The 12,708-nt window shown below is 43.4% G+C and overlaps 1 protein-coding gene across 1 annotated transcript; it reads right to left on the minus strand.

Moving 5' to 3' along the window:
- Positions 1 to 245: 245 nt before the first annotated feature.
- Positions 246 to 5,331, minus strand: LOC108491479. Its single transcript, XM_017801569.1, is given in 5 exon segments — positions 246 to 2,543; positions 2,545 to 3,216; positions 3,218 to 4,065; positions 4,068 to 4,798; positions 4,997 to 5,331. Coding segments are annotated over 5 exon segments (4,884 nt in total).
- Positions 5,332 to 12,708: the final 7,377 nt, after the last annotated feature.

Genomic DNA, 12,708 nt, shown 5'->3' on the forward strand with positions numbered 1-12,708 from the left:
GGGGGGACTTTCCTTGTCCGGTGCCACCTCAGTATTCCAGTTTCCTTCTAAGTCCCAGGGCTCTGGTGCTCCTAAGGCTAATTTACACAAATCTGGATACAGTATAGGCCACCAAGTACCCTTGGGTGCCATCTTGAGGGTTTCAAATACTACAATACCCATTTGATTAATTACCCACCAGGTGGTCAGCATAGGGAGATGGGGGCTTCCTTGACTTGGGAAAAACCTACAAACAAGTGGAATCATTAGGTATCTCTGGAGAGTCTTATTTTTAGAGCGTTGGATGTTTTGTGTAGATGCCATTTTCCAGTGTCCTCCTGGGCCAGGGCACTCTTGGCGTGGGAAGCATGAATCCAGGCCGAAATCTCGTCTACTTTGAGGGCCGTGGGCATAGTCAGGAGAACCATGTAGGGTCCTTTCCACCGTGGTTCAAGAGTCTTTACGTTGTGTCTTCTCGCGTACACCTGATCTCCAATCTGGTAGGGGTGGGGTGTACGTGGACTCCCAGGCCGGTAGAGAGCAGCCAAGGGCCTCCAAACCTGGTTCTGGATGATCTGGAGGGCTTGAAGTCTTTTTTTTAGGCTGGGGTTATCAAAAGAAGAGGGCAGGGGAGACAAAGTTACATTAAGGACAGGAGGGGGTCCTCCAAAGAGGATTTCGTAGGGGGTCAGGCCATGCATAGCGGGAGTATTTCTAGCCCAAAATAGAGCTAGAGGTAAGAGCTGTACCCAGTCTTTAGTGCCAGTCTCCAGAGCTAATTTAGTTAAGGTCTCTTTAATGGTTCTATTCATTTTTTCTACCTGTCCTGAACTTTGGGGTCTGTGAGCACAATGTAATTTCCAATTAATCCACAATGCTTTGGCCATTCCCTGACTTACCTGGGAGACGAAGGCTGGGCCATTATCAGATCCAATTACCTTGGGCAGTCTGAATCGAGGGAAGATTTCTTCAATTAATTTCTTCACCACAGTCTGGGCTGTTTCCTTCCGGGTGGGGAAAGCTTCAACCCACCCTGAGAAAGTGTCTATAAACACTAAGAGATATTTATAACCATATTTTCCTGGGAGGACCTCAGTAAAATCCACTTCCCAATTAGTCCCGGGTCGTGTCCCTCTTTCTGTCATGCCAGATGGGACCTTTGATCTTGAAGCATTCACCAGGGAACTTGAGACACAATCTCCCATTACCTTCTGGACTAGCTGGTTAAGGTCTGGGAAATAATAGATTTGTTCTTCTCTTTCTAGTAGCATTTTTAGTTTCTTGTGTCCTAAGTGCGTCTACTGGTGGAGTTGGGAGATTAACTCAAGGGCCGCCTTTCGGGGCAGTATGATTTGATCCTGATATTCCCACATTTTAGATTCTGGGTCCAAGGTAGCGTTGAGCTTCCGGACGAGTTCCAGATCTTGTTCAGTGTAAGTGAAAAGAGCCTCTCCCTCCCTTTTTTGTGTCTCAATTTCAGTCTTCAGGGCTGAATGAGTGTAGAGGACATGGGTGCTTTCTGCTGCCTGGTGGGCGGCTTCATCTGCCATTAGATTGCCCTGGGCAATCGGTCCCTGGCCTCGCTGATGTCCAGGGCAGTGGATGATGCTGACCTTTTTAGGCAAGTACAAGGCTTGCAGAAGGTCCACTATTGTTTCCTTGTTTTTAATGTCCTTACCAGCCAAGGCGAGGAGTCCCCATCTCTGGTAAATTTCCCCATGTATATAGGCTGTGGCAAACGCATAGCGACTGTTGGTGTAAATGTTGACCTTTTTGCCCTCTGCTAATTTTAGGGCCTGGGTTAGGGCTTTTAATTCAGCCTGTTGGGCTGATGTTCCGGCCGGCAGGGCTTGGGCCCAGATTATCTTCTCCCCATCAACCACCGCCACCCCCGCTTTGCGCTCACCATCTCACAGAAAGCTGCTGCCATCCGTATACCAAGTGGCATCTGCATCGATTAGGGGCTGGTCGGTGAGGTCTTCCCTAGTCCCATGCATTTCCGCAAGTATTTGCTGGCAGTCATGGGGAATCTCAGTGCCTTTCTTAGGAGCTGGTAGCAGCGTGGTGGGGTTTAAGGTGGCCGGGCTACCAAACTTAATCTTTTCTGGATTTAATAGTAGTGCCTGGTAATGGGTCACCCTGACATTTGACAGCCATCTGTCAGGGGGCTGTCTAATGATGGACTCCACCGCATGTGGTGTTATAACAGTTAAGGGCTGACTCATGGTGAGTTTGTCTGAGTCTTTTACCAGGGATGCTATTGCCGCCATGATTCTCAAACATGGGGGCCAGCCAGCAGCCACATTGTCCAGTCTCTTTGAGAGATAAGACACTGGCCTTTTCCAGGGTCCCAAAGTCTGAGTAAGAACTCCTTTTCCCATCCCTTTATTTTCATCTATGTATAAGGTGAAAGGTTTTGTCAAATCTGGCAATCCTAGAGCTGGAGCCGTCAACAGCGCTCTTTTTATTTTGTCAAAAGCTCTCTGGTGTTCTTCTGCCCAGACGAAAGGGGTCCCATTCTTTGTTAAAGGATATAGAGGAGCTGCTATTTCAGTGAAGCCCAGTCAGTATCCATAATCTACAGAATCCTGTGCTTCCCAAGAACTCTCTGAGTACTCTGGCTGAGGTTGGTGGGGGGATAGAGGCTACTGCCTGTTTCCTGCTTTCCATCAGCCAACATTGCCCTCCCTCCAACCTGTAGCCCAAATAGTTCACCTGCTGTAGGCAGATCTGGGCTTTCTTTGCCGAGGCCTGGTATCCAAGTTCTCCCAGTCTCAATAGGAGAGCCTCCGTACCTTGCAGACAGCCAGCTTCTGTCTCAGCCGCTAAGAGGAGGTCATCCACATATTGAAGAAGCATAATCTGTGGGTTTCTTACCCAAAAGTCAGCCAAATCACGATGTAGAGCTTCATCAAACAGAGTAGGGGAGTTCTTGAATTCTTGGTGAAGTCACCTCCAGGTTAGTTGCCCTGATATTCCAGCTTCAGGGTCCTTCCATTCAAAAGCAAAGATGGGCTGGCTAACCGGGCTCAGCCTTAGGCAGAAAAATGCATCCTTCAGGTCAAGTACAGTGTACCACCTGTGACTGGGAGGCAAGGAACTCAGGAGATTGTAGGGATTTGGAACAGTGGGGTGTATATCTTCTGTTCTCCGATTGACTTCTCTTAAGTCTTGGACCGGTCGATAGTCATTCGTTCCTGGCTTTTTCACGGGGAGCAGCGGGGTGTTCCAAGGGGAGGGACTGACAGGGGCAGAGTATGCCTATTTGTAAAAGTCTTTGAATGTGGGGTCTGATTCCCTCTCGGGCCTCTCTGCTCGTAGGGTATTGCTTGATTGAAACCGGGGTTACAGATGGTTTTAGAGTGACCACTATTGGAGGCTGGTTGGATGCTAGTCCCGGAACTCCTGTATCGGCCCATGCCGAGGGGAATTTAATTAGCCAATCAGGTATAACAGGAGTCCCTGCTATCGGTCCTTGATATAACCGATGTTCATCTTCCAGTCGCAGGGTTAACACTTGTAGTGGAGCTCCATCCTTTCCTTTTAGGGTAGCTCCCTTTCTAGTGAAGTGGATGTGGGCTCCCAGCTTAGAGAGTAAATCTCTCCCAAGAAGGGGATATGGACAGTCAGGGACCAATGAGAACGAGTGAGAGACTCGTCCTGTACTGAGGTCCACTTTTCTTTCTGTGGTCCATCTATATGTTTTTCTTCCGGTGGCCCCTTGAACGACCCAAGCTGTTTTGGAACTCATAGTTCCCTCAATTGTTGTCAGGACTGAGTGCTGAGCTCCTGTGTCTATCATGAAGGTAGTCAATTGCCCCCCTATCTTCAAGGTTACCCTGGGCTCAGGGGGGAGCTCCTGGCCCCGACTTCCCTAGTCCCCTAGAGTCAGGACTGGGGTTATTTTCTTTTGAAGTCTGTTCAGCTTCTTCGGACATTCTCGAGCCCAATGTCCTCTTCTTTTGTCTCCCAGGTCCCTACCTGGTCCTGCTCCCTGGACTACTGTGGCCAAAATTCGACTTAACTCTTTATTTCTCTTTTTCTCTCTCTTATCTTCTCTAGCTTCCTGTTCTTTTCTGATTCTGTCCTCTCTTCTAATGTCTCTCACCTATTATAGATTCTTTCAGCTTCTCTTACTAAATCCTGTATGGAGTACCCCTGAAGGCCTTCTAGCCGTTGGAACTTACCACAAATGTCAGGAGCAGATTGTCCTATGAAGGCCATAATAAGGTCCACCTGACGCTCCTGGGCCGTGGGATCAAAAGGGGTGTACATCCTATATCCCTCTATTAGGCGCTCTAGGAACCCTGTGGGGGTTTCATTTTCCCCCTGGGTTATAGCACATACCTTTGCCAAATTGGTTGGGCACCTTCCGGCCCCTTTGAGACCTGCTATCAGAGTCTGGCGATAAAGACGGAGATGCTCCCTACCAGCCAGGGTCTCGTGGTTCCAGTTGGGTCTGGTCAGAGGAAATCCTTTGTCTATTTCATTTCGGAGCAGAGTGGGTCTCCCATCCTGCCCGGGCACATTTTTCCAGGCTTCTAGGATGACTCGCTGTCTTTCCTCTGTGGTTAAAAGTGCCTGGAGGAGTTGTTGACAGTCCTCCCAGGTGGGTTGGTGGGTGAGGAGGATAGACTCTATTAAAGCAGTTAGAGCCTGAGGGTCCTGAGAAAAAGAGGAGTTATGGGTTTTCTAATTATACAAGTCAGAGGCTGAAAAAGGCCAGTACTGGATCTTGTCCCCTACAGTTTGGAGGGGAAAAATCTGGGAAGTCCAGGTTCCATCAGAAAGGCCCCCTCTGTCCCTCCTCAGGTGGAGTCTGCTAGACAGAAGGGGGATTGGTTGGGTTTGGTAGAATCGGGAAAGGGATGAGGTTCCGGGGATGGAGGTGCCTGCACGGGTGGATAGGGAGGCTTGGTCCTCGGGGAGGACTGGCTTTTGTTTCTTCTTCTCAGGGGAAGACTGAAGGGGCAGGAGGGAAGAAGTGAGATTCAGGGGAGCTGAAGGGGTAAGGGGCCCTTGATCAGTCTCTCTGGTTCCCAGAGGAGGCAGGAATGGCTGTGCCCAAGGTGTGAGGTTCTGGGCCAAGTCTTCCCAGGTGACTATATAGGCCACCTGGTCCGGGTGTCTGTGGGGTCCTGGGTGGAAAATGTATTCCTTAACCTGTAAGATAGTAGCAAGGTCAAAAGTCCCATCCCTTGGCCATCGTTTTTCGAAAGAGGGCCACTCAGAGGAACAGAAACTTTGCCACTTCTTCTTTCGGACCTCCACTGATAAGTTGTGGGCCCGCTCCACGACCTCCTTCCAGTATTCTAGAGTTAAGCTTAAAGGGGTAGTTGGTGATTGATCCATGATGGGGGTCACGCGTGCGCATGCGCGCGCTTGAGAGAGAGAGAGAGAGAGAGAGAGAGAGAGAGAGACAGAGACAGAGAGAGAGACAGAGAGAGAGAGAGAAAGGGAAAGGGAGAAGTGAAGATGCCATTCCAAACAATAGTGACCAGTGAGTGTGCTTGTGGACGAGTACCTATTGTTGCCCAGCTTTTCTTCTGCGGGGGACGTGAATTTATCTGGGATTTATGCCTGGGACCCCCTTATCCTTTCATGGGAATCTTTTAGTGGTGAGCGCCCTATGGCTCTTATTTGCTCAACCCATGCCCGTGGGGCTTTTTCAGTGGCCGGAGAGAGGGATGGAGAGGAGAGGGAGATACAGAAAATCCGTCTTGTCTCCACCCGTGTGGGCAGTCGGTGTCCGTTAAGATGGCTAAGAGCCTTTGGCTTACATCAGGGAGTGGCCCTGACCAGAAAACCTCAATTGCTCTTTTGCCTTTAATGGTCCCATGCGAAGACTTAGACCGAGAATAAAAGGAAGGAGAAGGAGGAAGGGAAGTTTTAAAATAGAGAGTGTAGAGAAAAATACAGAACCAGACCTTCCCCTTTTAAGACATTAACATAACCATCAAGTACACACACATCACGTTGAATCACATTCGTGTGGACCGGTCCTTCTTTCACTCAGACTCACACTGCACTCATCATTTTCACTTTCAGGATCCCTGAGCACAAATACAGACAAACACAAAACAAAAATCCTTGCCGCGTGCTTCTTGACTCAAAAACTGAAAGTACAGATCAGGAGGGGAGTAGCTCAGCCAATCTCCCTTCTCCCAGGGTGAGGAAAGCTACACTGTCCTCCCCACTCCAGATCACTCTGGTCACTAAGGCCAGAGTGTCAGAACCAGGGGCCTCTGGGCACGTCTGCCACTCCTGCTGGTTCCCAGAATACAGACGTACAGGTCCTGTACAGGCACAATTGTTCAGAAGGAACGTTCCCAGAACAGGAAATGACTGACAGACATTAAGACCAAGACAAACCACAAGATGTCTGTCCTTACCTCCTGCTGATCTGAGGAAATGAGTCTGGGGGGTGACCAAATCCCGGACGAGCCCCCAAATGTTGGCCCCCCCCCCCAGTCTGGGGTACCCAATGTCCACAGGAGGCTGCACCCCAATAACTCAGTCCCCAGGCCAGGATATGCAACAAGCAAGAGGATTTTATTGGCGTCTGCGCAGACAGGCTCCTGCCTCACTCGGAAAGGAGAAGCCCCGAGCTCAGCTTACAGGCTGATTATAAAGGCAAAAACCACAAACCACAAGCGGCTACTGAGCCAAAAAGCAGAAGCGGGAGGGGGGATTTTTCGGGTGATTTCCAGCTTGGGCGAGGTGCACAAAAAGGTCAGCTCTTTCTCAGCAGTTTAGAATTGTTTTTCGTTTTACTTCCTTGTACAACATTTTCTTTGGCCTGGGGGGGCTTGGTTTGAATCCATCAATATGTTCACTTTTATTGCTTTTAATTTCTCATGGCACTGAAGAGAAAGAGCCATTCTTTTCCCTCCTGTTTTGGAAATAAGAAACAATCATTTAAAAATAATTTTATCTCCATTAAAATATATTGCAAACACTTGTCCATTATGTTTTTTAAAATAAGGTATTTTCTTTGTTTGTTTTTTGACTGAGTCTTCCTAGTGCTGGCCACCTGGAAGTCACTATGTGAACCAGGCTGGCCTGGATCTTGTAGAAATGAACTGCTAACTTTCCTGGTAAATAAGAAATGTATTTTCTATTTTTAGATTCACAGTCTAATGTTTTTTGTAAACTATATTTACATTAAGGTAATCCGAGGATGAGTTTAGGGTTAATAGAGATTAGGATGATTGGGATGATGTGGAGTAATATGATAGTTGATTCACGGGTGTGTGGGGGTGGTAGGAATTTAGTGTGATTGGTTACACCTACCTCTGTCTCCTGAGGGCTGGGACATGCACCACCATGCCCAGTGTGATAAACTATTTTCATTATTTATGCTTTTCTTCTAAAGAATTCTATGTTTTACCACTTTTAAACAAATTTAATAAATCAATTGGTTCAAAAGTGAAGTATAACATTTCTAAAAGATTATATATCAGTTGTTATAACAGCACTTGATAATAAAAAAAAGTAAATAATGTTTCTGTTATTAACTTCATGCATGATAATAAAAATAAGCCATGAAGTTGAAATTTTATGCTGCTGAACTCCTTAAAAATATTTTAGAGATATAATGTCCAAGCTGAGGCAATCAGTTGAAGTGATACCATAAAGACATTTCTCAAGTTTGGGGTCTTATCTACTGATTCCATTTTGAGTTCTGTTACTTGGAGAGTAAGTTTCTAAGTTTGGCTTTCCCAGAATCTTCTAACATAATTGTAAGTGCAAGATAAATATAAAAATAAATATAACTTTAAAGGCAAAGAGGAAATGATTGGGTAAATTTAGAGTCAGAAAGGAAGGGCAATCATTATTAGCATAGCAAGTAGTCCAGAGAGTTTGCTTTGATTGGCAAAGAGCTTTCAGGAGCAACCATCTGATGGATAAAGAGTTTTACACAAGGGTGACATCTTTAGCCTTTGAACATTTTCCATATCTGTGGACTTTCCTGTACTTTATTACAAAGCAAAATCTAGTTTCACTCATGATCCATGCTATTCACACTGCTGTCTGTTCATTTAGAGTTTTGCAGATTAATATATCTAAAATTGAAACTTGATGTAGGGTTTAATTTTACTTGATTTTGGCAAAAGGGTTACTTTATTTGAAAATGAACGACACATGGAAATGATGGCTAATGTATTAATGTACCATACGGCTGGAAAAAATGTACACTAATATGATCCAGATTTTAATGTTTTGTATTAATTTCAAAGTACATAAACATATTTTAAAATATATTGTTTGTTATTTTTAATTTATGTGTCTGATTGTATTGCCTGCATGTAGGTAAATGCATGTGTGAAGTGCAATGCCATGGAGGTCAGAAGATGGCATTGGATCCCCTGGTACTGGATTTAGACTGTTGTTAGCCACCACATGGGTGGTGGGAACCAAACCCAGGTTTTCTGCAAGAGCAGCCAGTGCTCTTAACTGAGGAGCAATCTCTCCAGCCCAAATAAATTTATTTTTTGAGGTAAATTGTTCACAGAACATTTTAGAAGAGTGGGCAGAAAGAAAGAGCCAGAAGATAGGGAGATAGGTTTCAAAATACCATCCTATGAGTGATGTATAGCCTTTGCATCACAAAGTCACATCAACAGCGGATGCCAGCACTGGGCCTGCACAATAGTGGATGCCAGACACAGGTTAAGGAAAGACACGAGGGGCCTTACCCTGAATGCTGATATTTGTGATCCATAAACTCAGAGAAAAGGATTTCTTTGCCTTTGGTTGTATACCCACTGATGACCCCACCAGGCTCCTTTGGCTTTGTCATTCCAATGGTCGTACAGATGGTGCTTCTTAAATTAAATGAAACACAAACAAAAGTCAAAATTCATGTTTCTCAGAAAGCAGCTGGTAAGGCAGAGACGTGGTTGAATACGTTTTGAGGGAGAAAGGAGAGGGTGTCAGTAGAGAACAATTAGAATCTATTGGGTTCAGGTGTGAAATTGTCAAATAACTAAAAAATAAAATAAGATTGTAGGCAATAGAGTTGGAAGGAGAGGAACAAAACTATGTCCTCAAGGCATGACAGGATGTCCTATCAACTCAAAATAGACATAGTTGCCTTCACAGGACCCACACAAGATTAATCCAGTCAAACTCCTACCATGGAGTGGAAATAAGTTCAGAAGCCCCCAATCTAACTGAGAAGCTTCTGATGGAAAAGAGCCAGTTTTCTTTAAGCATGTTGCTCCTGGTAGGTCAACCACATGTCAGTGGGTGGCACTGAGCCCAGAAATGTGTGGACGTCACAGTTGATATTGCTGGGTTATTAAGTTATAAAGAAAAAGAGCAACACACTATGAGAATAGAGGTGTGGGAGGCATTTCTGAAAGGAGTTAAGGTGAAAGGTTGGGGTGAATATGATTAAAATGTGTTATTGAAATTCTCAAACACAATAAATATTATTTTAAAATATTTTATTTATTAATTTTCTTTTATGTTAGTGTATCACTTGCATGTAAGTGCACTATGTTATTTAATGACTGCAGATGTCAGAAGAGGACATTGGATTCCCTAGAACTGGAGTTAGGAGTGGTTGTTAGCCACCATGTGGGTTCTGGGAACCAAATCTGGGTCCCCTGAAAGATCATTCAGTGCTCTTTACTACAGAGCCATCTCTCCAACCTCAGGGTCCTAAAACTATTTTATAAAAAATGTTTTATTCTTTGGTTGACATTGCTTTGTATCTATACATTGCTTTGTTAAGCTGGTCATTTTCATAATATTATTTCTACCAATCCAAGAGCATGATACGTCTTTCCATCTCCTAGTGTCTACGTCTATCTATTTCTCTCTCTCTTTTTAAGATTTACAGTTTTCAATGTAGATATCTTTAATATCTTTGGTTAGGCTTATTCCTAAATATTTTTTGAGGGTATTGTGAATGGGAGGATTTCCTTGAATGCTTTTTCTGTTTGTTATTTTTATATAAAAATGTTACTGTATTTTTCAGTTGATTTTGTAACCTGCCACTTTACTGAAAGTACTAATTATTTCTAACAGTTTTCTGGTCAAAATTTTTGGATCTCTTTTGTATAATAGCATATTATCTGCAAATAGTGATGATTTGATTTCTTCTTTTGCAATTGGTACTACTGTAATTTCCTTCTCTTGTCTTACAGCTCTTGCAAGAGATTCAAGGACTATATTGAATAGGAGTAGAGAGCCATGTCTGGTTCCTGATTTTAATGGGAATGCTTCCAGTTTGTCTCCATTTAGAATGATGTTGGCTATGGGATGTTGTATATAGCTTTCATTATGTTGAGGTATGTTCCTTCCAGACCCATTACTTCTAAGTCATTTAACATGAATGCATGACTGCACAATGTACACTGATCATATCTATCAGTCACTACCTCCTTCCAAATGACTGTAGTGCCCACTTCTCCTTATCCCCCCAAGATTCATGTTTCCTTTTTTATTCATATTGTTATTAGTAACCCACTGTGTTAACTGATACTGCCAACATGCATGTGCTATATAGTCATTCTCTGGGACATGAGCCATGTGCCATTATCCAAGTGTCAAAAGACAGTGTCTCTCTATCCCTCAATAGCCACTAACTGCCAATAGCTCCTCATCTAGGTTTGGGGAGTCCCATAGCCCTTCATCTATCCATTTTAGAATTATGATTGCCTTGGTATTGTAAAGGACTTGTGCAATTAACCACAGTTGTTGTGAACTCCATTGACAACTGCATTGAGAGAATTATAGAATTGTAGTAATCTAAGGGAAAAAGCTGTAGGGCATATGATTTGTTGAGTTCTAAATATCTCCCACCTGTCTATTTTTCATCCATTTGGATACCTACTATTATTGATGACACTAACATAATGTCTAAACATTACACGTATGTTTAGGTCTTGTAATAATTTCAAATTGTAAAAATAGTCATTGAAATTTCTATGCCCTATACATTTTTACAACAGTCAGAAACATCTTAAAAATGTTATCACTAATCTTGCTTTTTTTGTTCTGTGACACCTCTAGACTTAATGCCAGTAAAAAATAAACTAAGAAGAGGACTGGTAGAGTATTTAAAATCTAACAATTTAAAAAGAAGCAAAAGTGGGTTTGGATATTCCCACATTCCAGAGGAATCAGAAATGTGTCCACAAAAATTTTGTGTGTGTTTTAGTGTATATTTTAATTGTTTTTTTTGGTGTATTTCATTATTCTTAATCATATTTAGGTACCCTTTCCTATCTGCACCCCCACAAATCCCACCCATAGAATTTCATGCGTTCTTTCATATATGCTAAGGCCCACTGCGTCAAGATTTTGTATTCAGATGTCCCGAGATGTAAGTTCATCAACTGAAACCTAGCATCCCTCCCTTGAAAAATATCAACTCTCCATCACCCAGCAGTGGTCAGCCGCCAATAGGTCCTCAGCTAAGGTTGAGACCTCCTGTCCATTTCATTAGTTCTATGATTTTGTTTGGTTTTGTTTTGTTTTTCTGAATGAGTCTGCGTGGGTCATGTGGATGCTGTTACCATTCATGAGTAAGTTCCAAGAAACCTGGAAGACTGTCTCCCTATATTCATGCACAAACTCTGACTCTTAGAATCTTTCTGTCTCCTTGTCTCCTCTCTGCAGTGGTCTCTGAGTCCTAGGTGGGTGAGTTTTAACTCCTAAGTTTTACTTAATGGTAAGCTGGGTTTTGTTGTTGTTGGTGGTGGTGGTATGGCTGTGATGGTGATGGTGGTGTGTGTGTGTGTGTGTGTGTGTGTGTGTGTGTTTGTATGTGTGTGTGTATGTGTGTGTCTAGCAGGAAAAATTTAACCCGGTGCCTTAAGCATGTTATGAAATAATCTACCAATCTGCTACATACCTAGTTTGAAATTTTTTTAACTGACATATGATATGTTGTGGATTGGTCAAAAAGTTTCATATGTTGAAAGTTTTCTCCCCATTATGGTACTGCTAGAGGAGAGGAGAGGAGATTGGTTGAGACGACCTCCAATTCTGTCAGTGTTAATACATTTATGAGCTTCCAAACAAATGGGACATTGGTCAGGACACTAACTAGAAAAAGCAGGTCACTGGGTGTGTGGTTTTGAAAGGTTAATTTTCTCCCTGACACTTGTTCATACTCTTTTACTATCTTCTCCCCAAACTCCATGAAGTAAACCATTTTGTTCAACTACATAATCATTTTTATGATCTTCTTTCTTACCAGGTGTGGGCCAAGAGGAAATCAGCCAAGTGACCACTGATTCAATTTCTGAAACCATGAGTCAAAATAAATCCTTCCTCCTTTAAGAATTTTCTTCCTCGGGGTCAGAGAGGTGGCTTGATGTTTCAGAGCATGGACTGATCTTGCAGAGAATCCATGTTTGTTTCCCAGAACACCCATGATGGCTAACCACCATCATAACTCCAGTTCCAGGGGATCTGATGGATGTTTCTGACCACCATGGGCATTGCAGGACACAGGTGCACTTACATATATGCAGAAAAAATGTTCATACACATAAAAGAAAAAAATAAATATATAAGAATTTTCCTTCTTTAGGGGATTTTGTCCCAGCAACCAGAAGTGACACCGCATACTATAATTATCCATAATAATGAGTGATGGTATGATATACTAAAACATTTATGTAACACATTGTAAGCAAATCAGGTCATTAATATTTACATTTTCTTAAACCTTTATTTCTTCATCTTAGGAACCTTCTATCTATTCTT

This window comes from Nannospalax galili, unplaced genomic scaffold (genome assembly GCF_000622305.1).
Source record: "Nannospalax galili isolate Female #2095 unplaced genomic scaffold, S.galili_v1.0 scaffold303, whole genome shotgun sequence".
NCBI classification, from domain to species: domain Eukaryota; kingdom Metazoa; phylum Chordata; class Mammalia; order Rodentia; family Spalacidae; genus Nannospalax; species Nannospalax galili.